The 21,782-nt window shown below is 46.2% G+C and overlaps 1 protein-coding gene across 5 annotated transcripts in view; it reads right to left on the reverse strand.

Moving 5' to 3' along the window:
* kmt2d (lysine (K)-specific methyltransferase 2D) overlaps nt 1–21,438 on the reverse strand; it is a 30,309-nt gene extending 8,871 nt beyond the window's left edge. Inside the window, exons 1-41 of one of the 5 annotated variants that reach the window (XM_026332603.2) lie at nt 20,855–21,437; nt 18,625–18,707; nt 18,274–18,385; nt 17,944–18,146; nt 17,697–17,806; nt 17,439–17,601; nt 16,879–17,050; nt 16,648–16,762; nt 16,262–16,440; nt 15,872–16,170; nt 15,633–15,749; nt 14,716–15,518; nt 14,479–14,592; nt 14,250–14,363; nt 14,007–14,111; nt 13,729–13,910; nt 13,301–13,465; nt 12,974–13,083; nt 12,802–12,843; nt 12,513–12,701; nt 12,218–12,406; nt 12,005–12,127; nt 11,380–11,501; nt 11,159–11,294; nt 10,955–11,041; nt 10,789–10,866; nt 10,527–10,679; nt 10,299–10,368; nt 9,856–10,094; nt 9,664–9,737; nt 9,250–9,300; nt 7,527–9,140; nt 7,283–7,447; nt 6,931–7,073; nt 4,855–6,632; nt 4,644–4,767; nt 3,606–3,687; nt 3,454–3,520; nt 3,116–3,342; nt 2,539–2,991; nt 13–2,064 (exon numbers count right to left, since the gene is read on the reverse strand). In XM_026332603.2, coding sequence (XP_026188388.1) covers nt 13–2,064; nt 2,539–2,991; nt 3,116–3,342; nt 3,454–3,520; nt 3,606–3,687; nt 4,644–4,767; nt 4,855–6,632; nt 6,931–7,073; nt 7,283–7,447; nt 7,527–9,140; nt 9,250–9,300; nt 9,664–9,737; nt 9,856–10,094; nt 10,299–10,368; nt 10,527–10,679; nt 10,789–10,866; nt 10,955–11,041; nt 11,159–11,294; nt 11,380–11,501; nt 12,005–12,127; nt 12,218–12,406; nt 12,513–12,701; nt 12,802–12,843; nt 12,974–13,083; nt 13,301–13,465; nt 13,729–13,910; nt 14,007–14,111; nt 14,250–14,363; nt 14,479–14,592; nt 14,716–15,518; nt 15,633–15,749; nt 15,872–16,170; nt 16,262–16,440; nt 16,648–16,762; nt 16,879–17,050; nt 17,439–17,601; nt 17,697–17,806; nt 17,944–18,146; nt 18,274–18,385; nt 18,625–18,673 — 11,370 coding nt within the window. In that variant the 5' untranslated portion in view covers nt 18,674–18,707; nt 20,855–21,437. Of the gene's footprint in view, nt 1–12; nt 2,992–3,115; nt 3,343–3,453; nt 3,521–3,605; nt 3,688–4,643; nt 4,768–4,854; nt 6,633–6,930; nt 7,074–7,282; nt 7,448–7,526; nt 9,141–9,249; nt 9,301–9,663; nt 9,738–9,855; nt 10,095–10,298; nt 10,369–10,526; nt 10,680–10,788; nt 10,867–10,954; nt 11,042–11,158; nt 11,295–11,379; nt 11,502–12,004; nt 12,128–12,217; nt 12,407–12,512; nt 12,702–12,801; nt 12,844–12,973; nt 13,084–13,300; nt 13,466–13,728; nt 13,911–14,006; nt 14,112–14,249; nt 14,364–14,478; nt 14,593–14,715; nt 15,519–15,632; nt 15,750–15,871; nt 16,171–16,261; nt 16,441–16,647; nt 16,763–16,878; nt 17,051–17,438; nt 17,602–17,696; nt 17,807–17,943; nt 18,147–18,273; nt 18,386–18,624; nt 18,708–20,854 lie in introns of all 5 variants that reach the window. The other 4 variants (XM_026332602.2, XM_026332601.2, XM_026332599.2 and 1 more) reach the window with 4 other exon arrangements.
* Between the last annotated feature and the right edge of the window lie 344 nt (nt 21,439–21,782).

Genomic DNA, 21,782 nt, shown 5'->3' on the forward strand with positions numbered 1-21,782 from the left:
AGAAACACATACCTCCATATTTCGTGGAGTCCCTTGCAGTTTTTGCTCCAGCATTGCTAGTTTGCTGTTGATGTGGCCATTGATCTCACTGTGGATCCCTTCAGAAGGCCTCTGAGCACCAAGCTGAAGGTTCTTGGTTCTTAGGAGTTTCTGTAGTAGTTGCTGCCCAGTCTCAGATCTAGGGCCCTGAGTCCCATGGTCTCCAGCCAGGTTTCCAGCATTGATAGAGCTAGTGTTGTTCCTGGAAGTGACCATCTCACCTGTTGCTTCTCGTTTTATGCCTCCAGGATGAGTCTCTGCTGCACCATCACACTGAACCTCCCTTGGTTCCTGTTTAATGTTTTGTAGGGTCATTTGGCATAGCTCCCCTTCTCTAGAACCATGCTGTGAGCGAGGAGCACGGCTCTCTGTCACTTCTTGCAACTGACTGTTCATGTCTTTTTGCGGTCCGTTGGGGACAAATGAGGCTGGCTGAGACATTTCGCTGCCTGATATCTGAGTTTCTACTTTCAGCCCTGGGCAATCAAGAGGACTCTTGGCTCCAGGTGACCTGAGAGGAGATGCTTTAACTTGGTTATATGGACTTCCCCTTCCAGCCCTGTTGTCAACTACAGAAGGTGAGGAGACATGGGATGTATGGGGTGAAGCTGGGTGGGCTGGGCTCATGCCAAAGGGACCTCTTGGAGAATATGCATGGGATGGAGAGCCCTGCACGCGGCCTGCTGCAGCTGCCATTAGAGCATGTTGTTGGTTCTGGTTGGGAGTGGGCGGACGCATAGACATAGCCTGATTAAACGCATGGCGTTGATGATCCCCAGGAGAGTTAGGCAATGGCTGACGTGGAGATGTAGGTCTCACCATATGACTGTGGTTCATGGGGGAATGCGGTACTGATACCTGGCTTCTCATCTGTTGTTGCATCATCTCCCCCACTTGTGGCTGTTGCTGCCCAGGAACCATCACCCCCTGCTGCATCTGAGGCACAGCACCAGGTTGCTGGCCCAACATGCCCGACTGTTGCTGAATACCCCCATACGGCATCTGCTGTCCTTCCATTCCTGGCATCTGCTGCCCAACCTGTGGCACCTGTCCAGGTGGCACGTGAGCTCTCAACTGACCTTGCTGGCCTTGAGCCATTGACATCCGCAGCATTTGTCCCTGTTGGAGCTGTCTCTGAGCAATCATGGCCTGGATGTGCTGAATCTGCTGGTTTATTGGAAGACCTTGGAGCTGAGGATTCTGAGCAATAATAGCCTGAAAATTCACAGGGCGCATTCCTTGTTGATAGTTTGCTGGTCCAGGTGGAACCGTAGACCTCTGTGCCATCACTCCTTGCTGCTGTGCTCTCATCATGCCCAACATTTGTTTTTGTTGCTGAGCCATAAGGGCTTGTTGTTGTAGACTATGGCCCATTACAACAGGCTGTGGCTGACCAGGATGGTTCTGGACTATCATCTGCTGCTGGATGCTGGGGTCTTGGGACTGCTGCATGGCATTCTGAAGTCTTTGCTGTTGTTGCTGCTGAGATAAGACATCACTTGGTTTCCCCTCCTCTTTAATGGTCATCAAATTAGGTTTGTCGACACTGAGTGAGCTTTGCCTCTGGAGAGTGAGTGGAAGTTGCTGCTGCTGTTGCTGAAGTGCACCACTTTGTTGGTTTCCCACTAAACCGGTTTGTTGCTCGAGTACAGGCTGGGGATTTGATTGTTGCTGCTGGGTCACGTAAACCTGGTTTTGATGCTGCTGCTGTTGTTGTTGTTGCAAATGCTGTTGTCCCAATTCAGCTTGACGGTCATTTGCAGAACCTAGTTGGGGCATCTGATTGGGAGTGGAGGGTCCACTCTGCTGTGGTGGCGTTCTTGAATCAGGGCTCAGGATCCCACCATCTTTGGGGCCTATGTTTTGGCTGTCTGAAGCTCCCTGTGGCTGGGGTGTGATACTTCCTGCTGATGGTGAGGATCCCATTTGTGGTGTAGAGGGTTGGGAGAGCCCCCCTTGCTCTTGGTTGGACTGACTGATCAGCTGTGTTGGTTGTCTTTGCTGTGCCATCTGCTGCTGCTGCTGCTGAAGGTGGGCCAAATTCTTTGCAGCATTCTGCTGCTGTTGCTGCTGAGATACAAGCATGCGCTGGGCCAGAATGTTCTGTTGTTGTGGAGCCAACTGGGCTTGGGGACCCCTGAGGCCAGGATGTCCTGGTGATCCAACCATTCCTTGCTGACCCATCATCAGCTGAGGCTTCTGTTGCTGTGCAATTAGCTGATTCCCCATAACCCCTGGTTGAGCGGCCACCATGGCTTGAGCATGGCTAATGGGCTGACCAGCTACAAGGTTCTGTGGTGGTGGAGCTACAGACTGCCCTCCGACCATTCCTTGTGAAACCTGCACCATGTTCTGCTGATTGGCCTGGTTTGCTAGTATTCCCTGTTGATGATTTACTTGTTGTTGAGCCATAAGTGGGTTTCCCATCACATTGGGCAGTGGCTGACAAATTAATCCAGGCTGATTTGGGTGTGGTATCGGCTGCTGGCCCATCATCACCTGCTGCTGCTGTTGCTGTTGCTGTTGTTGCTGGAGCTTTGCCATCTGCATTCTGTGCTGAAGCTGTCTTTCTTGGAGAAGTCTGGGGTCTGCACCTTGCATTCCAGGCCCCTGTGGGAAGAATCCTGTTGGAGCTCCAGGAGGACCTGGTGCCCTGGCACCACTGACTCCAAGAGCTGCAGGAAGCTGGGGTTGTGCTCCTCCAATAAAAGGCTGTCCTTGGGGCATCCTGACAGGGATTCCACCCTGAGACATCATGCCAGGGTGCTGGCCCATTACTGCAGTTCCCTGTTGGCCCATCATCATCTGGCCAGACACCTTGGGAAACATGTGAGGGGGTGGCCCCTGTGCAGAATGACCTGGGGTAAGAAGACCTGAGCCTTGCTGATGCTGCTGCTGCTTGCTTCTATACTCTGCAATAAGGTTGGTGTGCTCCTTCTGCTGCTTGCGTACCTAGAAGAAAATAATTAAGAACAGATATAAATTTGTATATCAAGGCTCCAAATGCCTCTAGTGTGGACAAGTTGGTTAACTTGTCCTACAGGTTTTTGCTATTGTCTTTTAAAAATCTACACACCTGGTCAAGCTGTTTCTGAATTTTGCTCTGCTCTTCTGTAATCATCTTGAGCTTCTCAGCTTCAACAAACTCCCTTCCAGCTTTCTTAGCAGTGCGCTGCTTAGCACACAGTGCCTTGCGTGATTTTCGGTGAACCCCAATCTGTTCCTCCAAATATTTTAGCTGCATTTGAAGTAGTTGTTGAGTATGAAGGAGCCATTCCTCATATTGGTGCTGTTCAGCATCATCTAGAACAGAAGAGGACATACTGAGCACACCCATGAAAGAGTATGGTAATATAACAGCTTTCCAAACAACTGAGTGCACTTCTAAAAACAGGGAGTAATGGTGGAACATACTGATGATTCCTTGCACAAACTGCGGAGGGTTGGGTCTTGACTGAGTGGGATCACTTGTTTCTCCCTCCTAAACACAAAATAAAAATAAATCAGCTGCACAATAACTTAAAATGAAATTAAAACCATAAATTCTGAAAAGCAAGACAGTATACCTTTGGGGGTCCAGATGCAAGTTGACCTGGATCTGTGCCTGGGCCAGATGCCAGCCTTTGAGCAAGCAAAGAAACTTGTTGTCTGAAGAAAAAATACCATACAGAACATATATCTAAACCTGCCAAAATTTACCATAGTGGTACCACAACCTGATGGATTACTTGTGAGAACACTGGACTGCTAAATCACTCCTTTTGAGGAAGCATGCACAGCAGTCTTTACAAAGCAAGACCAGATTCTACAGATCCTGCAACAGAGGTGTGACTATAAGCAGTCACCACTGTCACTGACCGAATCAGTAGGTTTTATCAATGGGACTGCTGACTTTAAAAAATAAAACCCAACATAACCATAATACAGTATCTGATTCAAATAAGCTGTTGAGCTATTAAACTTGTATACGGTGATGTATGAATGTACATCTGAATGGTGATTGGTCCTCTGAACACATGCAACAGCTTAGCCTTAAAAAAAAGTGAACAATCTGCAGAATGTGACTACAATCCTTTATATTGAACTAAATTATTTGAATATGTAAATAAGTGATATTCCTATAGTATGCTTATATTACAGTACAGGCTTTTTCATGGCTGTAAATTAGGCAAATGTGGTACATGGGCTGTGCTATAACATCTGCACAAGGCAACACTGTCTATGTTCATGTGGGAAGTATGACACTTAAGATGCTTAGAAACCAGCAAAATGAGGAAAATCCCTGGCTCCTAAACTGGTAATTCCTCTATTTGGTTCATCAGATCATAGCTGCCCTGCAGCAGAACATGTACCCTCAACGTTGATTATCAATACGCAGTAGAAGTCCCCATTATTTCCACTCATGACTTTATATACACTGACAGAAATGGCACATGCGGTTTCAAGAGTTCCAACAGTGATGTTTTTGTCCTGTGAGGTGGATATTTCCCTGCAATTTGCATTTATATTTTGTATTAGCATTAAAAAGTAGCATCAAAACAGCTAAAAGGAAACAAGACCAAAAAAGGTGTAAGGCTGTAAACAAGCTTTACACAGCTAAATACCTGTTAATGCCAGATGGAACCACCATTGGATCCTGTGCCAGCACTTTCTTGATACCCTTAAGTGCCACCATCTTTGCCTTGGCAATGGGATCCATGATGTCATCAGCAGCAAATTTGTCTAATTCTGTAACAATAAGGAAATATCTTTTGATATAGTACAAAAACCACGTTGTTCCACAGAGTAATGAGAGTGATGAGCTGTGGTGCACACCTTTATCTGGGAAGAAACTGTTGGTCAGAGGTGACTGTTTGACCACTGGCTGCTGCTGCTGTGGTTGATGACTGAGACCTGTATGGACCCCCGGCTGCCCCATCCTCATCATGGCTTGTTGGGTCATATTCATGTGAGGTGGGGGTGCCATTCCAGCCCCAATAAGCCTTTGCTGCTCTTGCAACATGTGTGGAGCACGGGGTACCATCCCTGCCTGAGGAATTATTCCTTGTGGTGGTGGGCGCTGATGGTGTGGCAGCATTATCTGCCCAGGTGTCTGTGGATTCAGCTGTTGACTTGGGAGGCCAGGAAAATGAGGAGCCATGTTGCCCTGATGGAGGGAACTAAGCTGTTGCTGCTGTTGCTGTTTCTGTAGTTCTTTCTTCTCATGCTCCAGCAAATCCTGTATTAGAAGAGGGAGCTCCCCATCTAAAGAACTCTCTACCTTTGCCAAATCTACAGCAGGGGAGTGCTGTCCCCCTACATCAGGCAGCCCCAGCGGGTCATCACCTATGTCTGCGTGTGGAGCAGCTGAAGGAAAAGGCAATGGATCAGCTTGGCCTGGCAGGGGGTACGGAAGACCTCCTAATCGCACAGAACTGAGTGAAGCTGACTGGTTTTCTGTTTGTGTAGGCTTGGCTGCTGGTGTGGTCCCCCCAAGAAGCATTGTGACAGCCTCTCCCATTTCATCCTTCACCACCGTCTCTCCTGGCTGTAGCTGAGGGTTCAGACCTCTGTCCTCTATTTTGACTTTGGACATATCAGCAGTTTCTGCAGTGGGTGGCAGCTGGGCAGCAGAACCCCCTGAAGTGCCAGGGGCTGTTGTGAGAGACCTCTGCCCTGGCTCAACCTTAGGTTTCTGTTCCACTTTAACAAGAGCAGATCTAGAAGATGAAGGTGCTTCACTTTCTGCCTCCACCAAACGCAGCTGATCTGAGAAGACATCTTTAGGATCTCCTTGGTCCAGTTCAGGGTCAGTGTACGCCAGCAGGTCAAACTCATCGCTGTTTAGCAAGTCATCTAGATGTGGATCATTGGTTTCAAGGTTGTCCAGGTTGCCCAGGTCATCATCTCCTTTGTCTGGGTCCAGGTCTAGAGCCAAATCATCCTCATCTTCCACACCCCCATCACCTGGGGCATCCCCAAGTCCATCAAGATCAGGCTCTGGCAGTGCCTCACCGTGTTCTCCCGTGGCAGGCTGGGACTCTGTGACGAGGCTCGACTGTGGAAGCCGGTGCTGCTCGGTGCCAGGAGTACTGTGAGTGGAAGTAGCAACCAGGGTCGGCAGATGGGGCTGTTGTGTTACTGTGGGCTGCTGAGGCAGCAAAACTGACGGTCCACCCTGCTGAAGTCCCAGCTGTGATTCACTGCCCCCCTCTCTTTGAATACCACCAGCATGGATCAAGGGATGTTGCTGAACATAAGGTGCTGCCATCTCTTGCTGTGCGAGAAAGAGACGTGGTCTAGGCTGCGGTCCATGGGGGATAAACTGGGGTCGTAGAGGTAGCCTCTGTGAGTTGTGTCTCAACTCAATGAACTGCGGTGGGGGTCCTTGACCCATTGGCTGCATGGGCTCTCCATGAGCTGGTATCATGGTGTGAGGGTTACCCATTGTGTCCATACCCTGGATACTGACAGCAGGGGTGAGATTGTTCCTTATACTGATATGATCCATACCAGGTTGAGGAAATCTCCTTGGACCTGGAGCCTGGCTCGGCCCTTGAGGAGGGAATGGTGGACGGACAAAAATGCCCTGAGGTCCAGGCGGCCCTGGTGGCCTGACAGACAAAAGAAATATTTCAGTGTAAACTGTGTTTATGACAGAATTCTAACTATGTAATTTTGAGAGCTAATTGTTTCACTGGGAATAAGTAATTATTTCTGTGTCCCAGTTGTGCTTCTGGGCCCATTTCATTTCCAAACCAGCCTCAGTAATAGCTACTGGCATGCCATCACTGCAACTAACCAAAATTAACACCAGCTCAGATCACAATAGAGACATTTACCACTAATTGTTAAAAGGGGAACTAAGTATTATTTCACACCAATTGTAAACTGCTCCAGTGAAGTCCATACCTTAGTGCACTAGGATCCATGATGGCAGGGGTTCCAGTAGGTGGTGGGCGAACAAGCTTTTCCTCCATGCCTCCAACAGCCATGGGTATCTTCCCTGCCACAGACGCCTGGGCTCCAGCAGCAGTAGCAGCAGCAACACGTTCCTAGAATTAAGTCATAGCAGCAAAAATAAGTAACGTACTGTTCTTTTTACTTTGTCATTTAGCTTTCACCAGTCAGGAGGACAAATTAAAGTACAGAGCCGGTTACAGAATGAGAATTTTGCCAGAGGACATTTTCCTAACTCCTACATCACACCATTTGCAATGAGTAACATTTATAATGTTGTCGGCATATTCCTCGAGGTGAATACCTGTGGATAAGGTGGTGGTGCTCTGTGGACCTTCTCTTGCAGCAAGCCTCCCATCTCTCCTCCAGACCAGCCAGGGGAAGCACTGCCAGTAGTAGCAGCAGCAGCCTCCTTTTCTTGTCTTCTCAGCATTTGTTGTCTGATTAATAATTCCCTTAGTTTCTGGCGCTAAAAACACAAAACAGCAATCATTACACAACACCTTCGAGATAAAGATCAACTGGCCACCAGTTATTCCGTGGAATACCTGTTTGTGCTTCTCCAGCTCAGAGGGGCTAAGGCCTACTAATGCACGGTCTTGCACAGCTGATGGGTCAGGTATATCCGGAGTGCCTGGCAAAGATGGTTGATGAGGTGCGTCTGGAGGATGAACAGCTTGTTCCTGAGATCCAGCGGAAGGTGGCACCCTGGAGGAAAAGCTTTCTGCCCCCATTGACTGCTGAGTTTGTGGCTGCTGAACCTGACCCATCTGACTCTGCTGTTGGGGGTTCTGGAAACCTCCTGTGCTGGGGCTGCGGCCGAAATTCGAAGGTGTTGGCATTTTACCAGCGAGAGGGTCACCTGTGGAACTGTTAGTGGGATGGGGGGGAGGTGGCTGGTTGGGATGGGGTGAGCTTTTGTAACTTGCGGATCCTTCAGGGGCAACAGAGGGTGGACGAGGGGGTTTGTGAATAGTAGCGAAAGGGTCTCTAGATTGTGGCCTTGACGGTGGCTGAGAACAAGGATCTGGGGACTGGAAATGAGGCGTAGCAGGAGAATGGACAGAGTAAGCATCATTGGAGAGGCCACCAGGAGTGTGGGGAGACTGGGAGCTGCCCTGGGACTGTGGGCTGGAGGGCACCCTAGGTGCTAGTTCCTGCTGAGATACAGGGTGTCTCTGGGCTCCAACAGAACAACTGTCACCCGGCTGTGGTCTAGATGTTAGGGCCGCCTGGGTGTGGGGGTCAGAGAAGGAGTGGGAGGGAGACTGCCTATAGCCTTCAGAAGGGTGACTAGGGGAAGCTCCAGGCTGAAATGTCCCACCCTCCCCCTGGTGCATTCGTGGCGTCAGAGGTGCCTTAAATAAAACATCCACAGACTCCCCAGCAGGGGAGCCAATGGATAAGTCATGTCTTCCGATTGCAGAGGAGCGTGGAGAAGGTGCACTCATATCAGCCCTGTGCTGCCCTGTGCTTGCAGGTGAGGATGTCACTGCAGAGGGTGATGGGGATGAACCATATTCTGGCCGTCCCATTCCTTGCTGCGTTCTAAATCCATCTCCATAAGGAGTATTGTGAGGTGGTGAGAAGATGGGTGACTCCCCAGTCCCAGTAAGTCTTGAATGAGGACTTTCTGGAGGTCCAAGGGACTCCTGAGAGCCTTGCTGTGACTGTGGTAGATGACCCTGTTGCTGCTGTAGCTGTGATCTGAAGTAGGGGTCAACCTGCTGAGCCCGTCTGGGGGTTCCAGGAGTTCCTGGTTGCATGTCAAAGGGGCAAAGGGTGGCTGACCGTCCCTGAGGAGGACCCTGTGGGCCGGAAGCAGAATAACCTGAGGAAGAGGCCTGTAAGGGGCTGGCCCCAGCATTGGAGAAGGGTGTAGTCGGGTGGGAGTGAGAAAGAGGTGACTGAGGAGGAAGCTTGGCCAAGGGATCTGTCCGAATTTCTGCGGACCCCGGGGTCTTAACAGGTGTATCTGAGAAAAAGACAGAAGATGATCCTGAATCGGGGGGGAAGTGAAATGGGCTTCCTGCAGAGCTGGGCTGGGAAGAGATTGACGTAGAGCCTGAAGGTGGAGGGATCTGGAGGTGTAAACTGGGTCGTTCTCCCTTCACACGCCCCGACTCTGTCTTGACTGGCCTGCACACCTGACTCTCTGCCTGCTGTGAGAAGATGAGATTACAGAGGAAACATGAATAATCTGCACCACAAATCTAAAGAAAGATACCAAATCTTTCCTTCACAATTTAAACTGATGACATGTCAACTCACTTTCTGCGCCTTGTTGATCCTCTGAGCTGCTCGGTTATCTTTGGCCTTTTGCTACAGACAGAAATAAAATGTTTAGATAAATCTCTACTAAAAATGATCATAATAAATCTTTAACTTTAATACAGTGTTGTCTATACATTTGGGTTCTAATAACCGCACCCATTAATCAAGATGCCACTGTCACAAATATTTTTATTTGAGCAACAATTTCCTATTTTTGTGCATTTGGCATTTTTTGCATTGAGGCTTTCTGCATGTAAGTGTGAATACCACAGGCCAGGAGGGAGAATATAACCAAAGACAGAATGACAGGAACCTAGCAGCTATAAGTCTGTTACAATAGAACTGCTATAAACAACCTTTTAAAATAAATCAGTATATTCTTTTAAAATAAAACAAAAAAAGAGAACATACCAGATATGGAACCTTGTCAGCAGCAGACACCTTCCTCCAGATTTTCATGATTTGTTTACAGCGACTAGCCCAATCTGTGACAGAAGAAACATTTACCAGTGAGTCCACATCTTGTGGTGATTTAACTTTACTTTGAAGAAGCTCCACTTTTTGGTCCCATAATAAGCTTTGCAATATTTCTGCCACACTCACCTGGGTAGTCCTGTTTGAGAGTGGGGAAGTTGGTATTGGCATAAAGCACAGGAGAAATAGTTGAGAGTTCTCCCAGCTCCTCGTCCTTTTCCCAGCGCTGAAGACTGCGCTGGTTGTAGGACAGCCCATCGCCCTCTGCCTCAGTGGGGGTCGGTGGAGAAGAGGGGGTTGCTGGGGTAGAGGGAGTGGCCCAGGGGCTCTCCTCACCACCATCTGGACTGAAGAGCCCTCCTCGGTCCCTGTACACCATATAAGTACAGTACTGTGTTACATCAAATAAAGGGCTTTGACGTGTCACCATCACTGACAACAGTCTAATCTCAACTGGAAAATTAATCATTAGAATTGTTCTTGTTCTGTTTTTACTATGTAGGTACTGCAGAACTACATGCTGCAGACTGCAGTAAAATAAAATGCACTAGGCAATTAAATATCAGTCCTACCGCATGTCAAAGAAGGGTGACTGAGAGAGGCCAGGAAAGGCATCCATCATTCCAGCCGAGGGCAAAGACCCTACAAGAGATTTTCCACGTTTGAATCGAAAGCCAAACTTCATGTAAGCCCTATATTCATATTTATTCCTCACAAAGTCCTCAATCATACAAAAATGGTTGTGAACATCAGAATGGGTTTAAATGGCACGATCACCTGCAAGCATCCCTTATACACACCTGAAAGGAGAGCTCTCTGCGGCAGAGCACTACGACCGAGTTCCCCCTTACTGCCCTCCAAGATGGGCTTCATGCCCCCCAAAGACTCCGACACTCCCAGAACCTTCCTGAAGAACTGCTCAGAGTCCTGACTCTCCACCCCTTGTGGAAGACCTGTCACACAAGGACAACAGTCTATAAATAAGGATGTTACTTCACCTTTTCCTAAGATAGTTTTGTGTTCTAGGTACATTATACTCCCACTGTCCTCTCAGGGGATTACCTTCACTTTTTTCTGCATCAGACTCATGTGGATCATTTGAGGCCTGGTCCTTCACTGATGAGGATGGCGCAGAAACTCCTAAAACATGTGTCATTTTATACCAAATTGGAATTATCTCAAGAAGATAAAAACAAAGCAGAGGCCTCAGTGCCAAACAGACACTTACCTACACCTTCTCCCTGAGCCTGGGGGGCCTCAACCCCTTCCTGCTTAAGAGGAAAATTATCTTCTACCGCACGATCCTTGGCCTCAGCTAGAGAGAGAAGCACAAAGGTAACACACCCTGTGCTGACATTTTCCCACATCTAGTATTTCAAATAATGCAAGAGATTTCATGTTTGATTATGATTAAGTAAGTTAGTGTACTCACTCTCTGGGGGAGCAGTTTTGACCCCTGACGATGCTGGTAATGAAGGCCGGACAAGGCATGTGCCTGGCCTCTGCCCTGGGGGTATCATCACAGCTTTCTTACTCAAGTCTATTAGTGTCTTCCCAAAGAAAGCCTCCTGTAGCACATTAAAAAGAAAAAATAAAACATTATGTAACTGGATCATATTTGTTTAAGGCATGGAGAGTAGAGAGATTACAAACCTGGAGATAAGCTGGAAACATGTCCTCCAGTTTGCTCTTCTTTCGACCTCGACGTTTCTTGGCCTGTTCCTCACCCTCCACTGGTTTAGGATCCATGATGTTATCCGTGTCAGGGTGGGGACCTACGCATAAATAACCATGAAGTATAGATTCCCAAATGTACGATATTCACATTAAACAGATTGGTCTACATTGCAAAAGGAAGGACAATTAGAGGGCATTCAGAAAACAGCGCAGAAATAATTTTATGCCTTGTTTTATAAGCGCCCTGGCATGATGTGACATTGTGTCACAGTGAAAGTTAAACCTGGATCAACTTTTACTGGAGGACCATACTTTTTGCCCAATCCCTTTATGTTGGCACCTCCACTGCATCAACAGAATGCCCTTGAATGAATCTTGTTTTCATGGAAGGCTAATATCAATCTGAACACAGCCTGAGGTTTAAAAATGACAGGCAGAGGGTTTAATCTTCTAATCAGCCTATTTGTTGTAAAAGCTGTAAAAGCGTTTCCTAACACAAGTCAAACTCCAGCCCTTTTGTCACTATTGCTTTATAACACCAAAATGTAAGAATTCTGGAAATATTTCACTATATAATTTGAATGTTGACTGAAAAACTAACCGTCCTCAATGGTCCTTTCTATTGGCTGTCCATCTAACATCGTTTCTCCAGCAAGCTGGGCAAAGAACTCTTTCTTCATCCGTGTGTGACATTTCCTTTGTCTCACCATGAAGCCTCCTATACCTGGTACAAATATAAAAATAATATGTTCGTACTGTGTGGTTGCTCAGACATCTGGATGGATCTTGTTTTGTGAAATTCTTCATTTCTTACCAGGCCTGTAAGGTTTCCGTTTTCGTTTTTTGCCATCATCTGTCTCCTCTACTCCCCCTTTGAGACCCTCACCGTCAGCCATGCCTTCAGCGCCTCCCTCTGCACCTGGATCCCTCTCAGCACCACCTTCTCTGTCAGGGCTCCCAGGGTGATCCATCTTGGAGTCACATTCCATCGGCTCCCCACAGCCTAAACGTGCAAGGCAGCATTAAATTGGCGAAGTCTTGCACTAAAAGGAGCGGCACATCCCTAAAATCGTTCACCATACCAAAAGATGCAGAAAAAGGGTGCCAACCTTTTCCCTCCTCCCCTTCTCCTTCAACCTCCCTCAGATCCATACCATCAGGACCTCCTTCACAACACAGAGTGCCAAGACGGGAGCGACGCTGCCGCCTCTTGTGCAGAGGGGACATGGAGATACTGCGAAGCAGGGACATTCCTGACTCTGTCAGCCACACACCCTCCAACCGGTAGAACTGGGGTTCTATAAAGTGAAAATCACGAATCTAAATGGCTTACAAACAAAAGATAACCATGCAGAATGTGCTGGTGACAATAAAAATGAACAAGCAAAATCCACTAACCTGGCTCTTTGATTTTTATTGAAGCCATAATGGCTGACTCTACTGCAGTGAACAAGGGCAAAAAGCAGGTAAAAGAAACTCAGATCATCAGTATATACAACAATTTCCCAAGTATGTTTTTGAAACGACAATTTTCACATCTTTTGGAAAATAGTGTTCGTCTGACACTTACCCACAGGTTTTGGAACATATGGGGTGCAGGATGTGCATGCAAAGCCCTCATCAGAAGCTTGTTCCACCTCATCCTCTGTGTACAGACTCTCACAGACAGCATGAACCCATCTGCACAGGTACACAGAAATACACTGAGATGCATACTTTTCCCAACAAATCACACCGCAAATCAAAGATGTTAAGGAATAATTCATGATGTGAAAAAAAAAAAAAAAAAATACATGACTAATCCATGTCCCTTATGCCTTCATTAGCTGTGGTCTCATGAAAACCTTAGTTTCTGTGTCTGGTACGTGCTTGTGCAATAGTAACGAGCAGCACTCACCGATCACAATACTGACACTGCAGTAGCAGCTCCTCCTCCATGAAGTTCTCTTTGCACACTGGACAGGTGACAAGGCTGGCACAGGGGCCACAGTGGGTGTAGTTATTCTGCCACTCACAATGGAAACCCGGGGAGCTGGAACCACACTGTACACAGCACACACACCTGCACAAAAGTACAGAAGCGCTCTGTAACAATTACACAGATAACATATAAGATTTTAAACATATGCCAATGTGAGTGGTGTAACAACGTTTCTGTTGCTGCAGAAGCAAGAGGCAAAGGGATGGGCCTCTGAATTGCTAATGCAGGGATGATGTGCTTTACATAATATGCAAATTTTCATGTATTCATTTCCATCTGACCCCATTCAAAGCCGCAAAGCTGAACAAAGCACTATGCTCTTAAGAATTGTATTTTTTTTTTACCATTTACACTTCCAACCACCCTTGGGCACAGTGTGCAAGGGTGGGTCCAAGCAGTAAGTGTGATAGCTGACATCGCAGTCATCACACAGCAGCAGCCGGGAGGGGTCCGAAGCCTTTCCACACACCTCACACACGATACATTCCAAACACCGCCAGCCCTTACGAAGCATCGTCTTGGTGATCTGGAGAAGATATGAGGTTACAGCTACTTGAATACACAAAATATGGTGATGACAAAAAAACAAAAAAAAACAAACTCAGACTAATATTGTGCTTACTTTGCTGTTCATGCAGTAAGGATGGTAACACTGGGCACACTGAGCACAAGCCAGCAACTGCCCCTCCATACCCTTTCCGAAACTGCCACACACAACACACATGTCCTAAAAAAAAAAAAAAAGGAGGACAGAAAGTGAGAACAAAATAGAGACAGTTTTTCTGCATTAGGTTTAGAAGTGAGAAAATGTGGCTCTTGACACAGCACAGGGTTCATTGAGAACGTCAAACTACAAGAACTGTACCTGGAGCAGAACAAATTTATCAGTATTTGAGAAAAGAACCACTGTGTTTTGCATGGTGTCATCTTCCTCATCCTCTTCCTCCTTATTTAGTCCAGTGTCTGATGTCATGCTTAGCTGTGGGCAATGGGATAAACAGTCACATACCGCCACCATAAGTAAATAGTTGCCAGGTTTTTAATATTGTTATTGTAACTAACATACTGTAACTAATACATAAATATCCTCTCACCAAGAAGGCATCAATGCATGAGGCCATTGCTTTGAGGCGTGACCTTCCACCACGTCCTCTCCCTCCACCACCCCCTCGAGGTCTGCGCTTCCCAGGGAAACTATTGCTCCGCCCCTAAAAGCCAATGAATAGCAAAAACACAGATCAACGTACAATACTGTAAGAAGAATTAAAGTAAAGTGCAAGCATTTAAAGCACAATCATTCAATAAAAAATAAACCAACAACGTGACCTTACCTGTTTGACCCTTGAGCGGCCTGGGGAGCCTCTGCGTTTCACCTTCTCCCTGTCACTTCTGAGGGGTTCGAAGGGAAGCGAATCATCAGTCTCTGTAAGCAGGTTATCTGCATGTGAGCGGCTAGCAGGTACAAGGCCAAGTTCCATGGAGAGCTGTGAATCTGGTTCTCCTGGAGAGCCCAGAAAACCACTGCTGCTCTCATCTCCATGGCTCATATTGGACATCTCATCCAGCAGCAATTCAGCCTTAACCTCTTGCTCCTGCAGGTCCTGTTTTATGTCCTCATTATGTCCTTCTTTCATTTGCTCATCATCCTCGTCCTCCTCATCCTCCTCAGAGTGAGGTAGTAACCTCCCGTCCATGTCTACAGCAGAGAGGGCCTCTTGTGTGTCTACTGATAAAGAATGAGGAGAAAGAGCCTGGAGGTCTTGGCACGGACTTTGCTCCTGTCGATCTACCAAGGCCAAATGCTCTGTTTTAATCACAGAGACAGGAGAAGGTGGTAACTTTGGTGGTTCCTTACTGTATGGCCCTGTGACAGAAACACCATCAGAGTCACTGTTTAATAACTCTGGTTGTACTTCTTGTTCAACTGAGGGAGTGGCCTTCTGTTTCTCTATTTCCATATTTTCAGAGCACTGTTGAGACACCAGTGTTGGTTGCACTTCAGGGCTGTTAGACTGTGCCTCTGCTCTGGGGTCTTTCGAAGGGGTGGGTTGGATCACCTGGACTTCCTCTACTGATCCATCTTCAGCTGGAGGTAAACAAGAGGTCATTTGTTCTGTTGTTGCACATTCTATGTCTAAGATGCAGGAAAGCTTAGCTATTAGTTACACCATACCATCACACAAATAATTAAGCACTACTTATGCCTTTGATTTAAAAATACGCATGTCTACATGTATTCCACACTTACCTGTAGACTCAAGTGGAGACGCAGGGACCTCAGTAGAAAATTCTTCAGTTTTCACCAGCCGCTCCTCCACCATGGCTCTCTCCCCATTATCTGTTGTTTCAACGGCAGCCTCCACCCCTAAAGCCCAGAGTTGTGTGCATAAACATATCTCAGTCATAAACAAGACAAAGTCTTTAACTAGTCTAGTAAAACTCATTCCTGGCTAGCTTTGTCTTCTGTTGTGTCTGCCTCAAACTTACCCAAGCCCATGGGTGTCTTTTTGTCAGTCACAGCTTCAGTCTGAGCCATCAAAGATGTGCTTCTCTGTCCTTGTGCCAACTCCAAGGGTGTCTGCTCATCTGTCATCGCGCCTTCATCCGTCTGAATTGTCATCTCCACCAAACTCACATGTCCTTCAGTTTCCTCGGACACCTCTCTGGTTTGTATCTCCGTTTTGTGTGGCTGAGTGACAGGCTGGGGCTGATGTTCCTTGCAAAGCAGGCAAACACACTTGGCTTCTGGAAGCTCACCCAGTAATGCACACTGACTGTGCACCCACCTAAGACAATACAGAGAAGATGATGTCAATATGAGCAACATATACGATAGGTGCCTCCATAGGTAATATTGTGCCTGTGCTTTGAACTAACCTGTGACACATGCTGCAGCACTGCAGAGTGACAGATGGATTGCCAGCCTTGCTGCACACACCACACACAGAGCTGCGGTGACGCTGGCAGCCCTCACATACAGCGTAGTTGTCAAACCACTGGGCCGATCCCGACAGCACAACTCCACGGGCACCACACTCCGTACACACACGACACCTCTGATGCAATACAGATAACATAGATAACATATAAACCCAGTGTCCAGGAAGCACACAAAAATGGTCTATTTCCAAAGTCATAGTAAATAAAAAAACATAATTCTGCCTAAAACACTTACTCTCAAAAAAGACGATCATTGCTTTCTCAGTAAGTTTCCAAAGTAAGGGCATTTCTTTGTACCGAGAAGAATGACAAATGTGACTTACTCTGCATTTCCATGGGTCAGAGGGAAGCGAATCCATGGCTGGCTGAAGACAGAAGGTGTGATAGCCCTTATCACAGGCATCACATACCAACATTTTGGAGTCTTCTCCTGGTTGTCTAAGAAAATAAGGATTACAGACTACTCTTGAAACGGGCAAATGAAACTCATGTAAAATAAGACAAATGGAAATATCATGCAAAGCACCACAACTCAATCTCTTGTGTGGACTCACCTGCAGGTCTGGCACACTTTACACTCTGGGCACTGCCATCCTGCCCTCTGGATAGGTGTGGCACCAATCTCCAGACAAGCTGCGTGATAATGTTGGCCACAGCCTGTACAGAACAGCAAGTCTGTGAGCTCCCCCGCTGAGTCACACACTGCACACCAAGCTTCCTCACCTGCTATAAAAAAATATATATATATATATTTATTCATATGATGATGATTACATTATATGTTCCAGGATATATCTCAATATGTAATCTGAAAGGGAATTTAAAATACATATATCTAAACTAATAACTTCTTGCTTTTAGCTCTTCAGCAGTGACAACCACAACGCAGGTTAGATGAGACATTTCATAACAACAAAGAGCTCAGAATGTTCAAAACCTTCATGTCAATAAACCAAAATCAACATGGTGAACATCTTACAGGAATTCTGAGACAGCCTTACAGATGGACTTTCCTGCATCTTCTTTGTAATGTGTGCATAACACAAGCCTTATACTGTGAGCATGCCCTAAGTAATTACATTGCAATTTTGACAAAGGTGTCTGGTTTTGTTACCCAATTCCTCTGCCTTATCTATGTGCTCTGGGCAGAGGAGGACCAACTGTTTCATGGACTGGAAGGATCCACTGGCTGCCGAGCAAGGGAAGTGGTAGAACCGTGAGCAGCCCTCAGCATGGCATCGAATGGTTGCACCCAGCCTTTTGCAGTATTCACAAAGCTGAAACAAACCAATTGTAACAAGTTAGATTTTATGAATAAAGCTTCTGTTGATCCCAAGACCACCTTAAACAACTCTATGAAAACTGCACTTACCCACTGTGTCCCTGAGATAACGGCCTTATCCACATTCTCTAGCTCCTCATTTTCCAACCGCTTTACTCCCTCAGACCATACAGCACACCAGTGATGAACCCAACAACCCCCTGTTAATTATAAAGTACAGCATCAGTAAAATGTCTGACCAAACTGACATTTTCCAATCTACAATACCACTAATTTGCAAAAGTAATTATTTACTGTACACTAATAAAATATAATAGCATAATCTTATAGTTTGAACCTGAGGAGTCAAAGAGCGCTGATGGACAGAGGGGGTCAGAAAATCCAATGGAAGACAGGTCATCATTTCCAGGCTGTTGTGGGGGGGGAGTTGATGTCTTGAGAATTGGCTGCTCAGGAGATGGCCCAAAGTGTCTCAGTTCCCGCTGTCCATGCAAGCTTCGCTCCACACAATTACAAAGTGCACAGGCTCGAACACTCTCTCTGTGTAGTCACAAACAAAAAATTTTCACAACTAAATTAGAGATAGAATTTGTGGTGTCACCATCAATAAAGACAAAGAATGGTACGGTGTGTGCAACAGCCATTATAATCTGAATGAAGAACTTACACAGGTGTGCTGGAAGAGGCTGCAGTAGCACCGGACAGGTCCTCAGCAGCAGGAAGGGCTTTGGACTCCTCTTCAGAGGAAACAAGCTGCTTTGCAGGGGCATTGTCATCAGCTACAAATTAAAAAAGCAAACAATGTATGAAACAGGGGAATGGGTACCTTACATCCATTTTGATGTACCTGTCACGTTATACAATATTTTGCTATGATTAACTCACATCAACAAAATATGCTTATGTTGGTTTTAATAATGTACATTTTTCTTTCAAAGCAAAGGCAATTTCAATATTCTTCATATCCCTGGAAAATAGCCTGCATCTGACAACAATTTAAAAAAAAACACCATGTTACCTGTTGGCTCAGAGTCATTTTCTTCGCAGTTTGATTTCTGCTCGTCCATCCCCCGTACTTATTTTGACCTCCTTGACAGAGATCTGCAATTTAAAAACATAAGTAGCTCTGACTTGTACATGTTAACTGGAGAAGGAATAGCTTAAGGTCCTTCACAGTACACAATCATTGAACCTTTTATCTGATAACTACTTAGGCCACTAACATTAGGTGCATTTTCACTGCATAATGAATAGAGAAGACATACGACACTGATTTGACAAAATCACTCAGTAAATGACCCCAACAACTACACTGTTTACCTAGACAGAGAATGTAATTGTTCATTATCCAATATCTTCGTAAAAAAGGGAATCCCTACAAATCTATCCCCTATCCTGTCAAGTCATTTTTACATAAAGATGCAACCGATTAAACACGGCTATTATATGCTGACTACGGGATATAACAGCATTAACACCTCCTTGTGTTAATCTGACTAACGCTGGCATTATTACAATCGAGCTTTCTCGCAAAGTAATAAAAATAGCGCGAGTGTAAAGACGTTACGGGAGCCCCTTTAACCATTCAAGTTATTATTTACCCAGCAATGCATAATCCAAATTCGTAAAAGTGCTCCGTGAAAAAAAGCTCAAAGGTTAAACTATAAATGTGTTTTCGTAAATATAACAACCATAAATCGAGATACACAAAGAAAACACAACTTCCGTATGCTGAACTTCCTGTTGCAGCGGAGCTCCTTTCGTGCAGAACCTTTGTCCCTCGCACCATAGTTCCGCTAAGAGATCCACGCCATTAACAAAAACACTAAAACAAACAGTAGCACTGGGCAGGATTATCATTTTATTTAATCCACACAACTAATATTAGGACCGCCACACACAGATACGTTGAAAAGGCTTCGATTTAGCGAATATATTGTTCTCATGGGTGTAATACAACAGCCTTACCAATATTTACTATGAGGCTGGAAATTGGACAACCAGGAAAAGACGAGGTGCTTTATGTGATGACCTAATGTGCTCAAAACACAATAAATGCAGATCTGCTGTCCGACTTTGAGTCTCGCAATGTTTCGTCAGTTACACAACAAAAATTGTGCCATCATATTCCGAAAACCATCCTGTGAGCTAACGTGATCACACACATTCCGGCCCGTTTCATATCGTATATTTATATTAATCCTCACAGCCTGGAAGCAGGTCCCAGTCCGAGGACCCTGCTCCACTGTTATTAAAAACAAACTAATCTGGGTGTAATGAGCAGCATCAATGTGCAGTAGATGCGTCTTTGTCGAGTTTCAGGATTGTTTTCAATGTTCAATCAAAACTCCCAAAATGAAAGTGAACACATCTGCATTATTCACCGATCGCACCCGATATGTTGTGCGACATTAAAACAATAAATATCCACCTGAACCAGATGCTGTTTGCGGCACAGTGCAACTCAGCTGGATGGGCAAAATGAATCTGTGTGTAACGTTAACGTTGCTCTCCGTTAACACCCGATTCCTCCGGACAAAAACACTAACATCAAACCCAACTCCAATAAAACCCCAGTGCTGTTACATCACACTTAATGAGCACAGTCAATAGTCTTTTTGTCTCAAAAAAGAAGTTGTCGATGTCCGGATCAAAAGTGATGGCATGATGGCAGAGTTACCATCCTGGCTAGCTAACGTTAAGTTAACGTTAAAAGTGTTAGCGCTGCAAATTAACTTTCACGGCAAACGTGGTTGTTCTAGTTTTAAATTGCTAAGCACTAGGTTAGCAGCTGCTGTGTGTTGCAACTCGATGGTAAATGGCACTGGGGCTTTTTCATAGTTTAATAATTGCAACGCTAAGCACTATTTCTCAATGTAAACACCGACTTCAAAGGGTTGGTGTAGTCCAGCAAATAGCCTCATCCATCTTACTGGGAACAGGCTGATACGGAAAAGCTAACAGCCACCGATGGTGACGTAGCAGCAAAGTGTCCCGAACAGGTAAAACTGTGGTAAATACATCACATTCTTCTGAAAATATCAACCGGTTGCCCTGTGGGTCACACCTAAGACACATCCAACGTAGAAATTATTCCAAGCACCCAGGTACCACAGCTAGTTTATCAGAAAGTAGACAGCCCCATCGCGTCAAGGCTAACAGCTAAATGTTACCGATAGCAAAGCGCTCTAAGGTCAGGGTTGGTGCGTCTTTAGCTCCGTCTGCTGCAATAAGTCAAAGCGGCTCACCTCACAAAAACAGTATCGTCTCCACAGACATCAGAAAAATCCAAATAGCCACACAGCTCCCCAAAACGCTGATGGTCGCCTCATTTTATGTACCGGACTAACGCTGCGGCTCGCCGGCTGCAGGGAGAGTGGGGGAAGTGCACGTCGACGGAAGACAGCTAGCTAACTGGAGGGATAATGCTACGCGTAGCTAGCTAACCAGCAACTTCAACCTTGTGTCGAGTAAAGTGCCAGGGGACTAGTATCACCGAGACCAGCCTTGAGCCAGCCCCGGGAGAGGTTCCCAAAACACTAACTAATCCAAAGACTAGTTAACTTGGCTGTTTCCTCGCTGGGGAGGGAGGGGGGGGGGGGGGTAGTTTGGATGCTAACTAGCTAACGTCAGCTAACTAACTAGCTCCTGCTATGTTGTGGAATCTCGCTCGCGAGGTCGTTAAAGCTACTTCAAGTTTGCACCAAACGTAAAGTACAGCCCCAAACTTTGTCGACCCGCCAGCAAATATACACTTTCTTGAAGTTTCAGTCGATTACGGACACTCGTCTGCCTAAATTTGCAGCTTAACTTTGCATGGCTACCCTTGTATGGGTCACTAGCATCTCTTCAAACTGCGTTGTTGCGTCCACACGCCAAGTGTGTGTTAGCCGCTGCTAGCTGTGCTAGCTGGGAGCAGGAAACGTCGACATTAATTAATGCAAACGAACGACCAAAAAAAAAATGTTTTTATTGCGAGATAAAAAAACAAACGTGTTGTAGTTTGAGTTGAACAACGAGCGGCTCTGTGCGGGGCCGGTCCCTCGGCACGCAGCGCAGGACGTGTCGCCTGTCTGCAGAGCCCTGAAACATGGGGGCTTTAGGTACCAGGTCATTAGATTTTCGGATCCAGGGAAGCCATTTCATTAGCGGATTTGATTGTAAGACCAGAATCTG

Source organism: Mastacembelus armatus, chromosome 7, assembly GCF_900324485.2.
Source record: "Mastacembelus armatus chromosome 7, fMasArm1.2, whole genome shotgun sequence".
In the NCBI taxonomy this organism is placed as follows: Eukaryota; Metazoa; Chordata; class Actinopteri; order Synbranchiformes; family Mastacembelidae; genus Mastacembelus; species Mastacembelus armatus.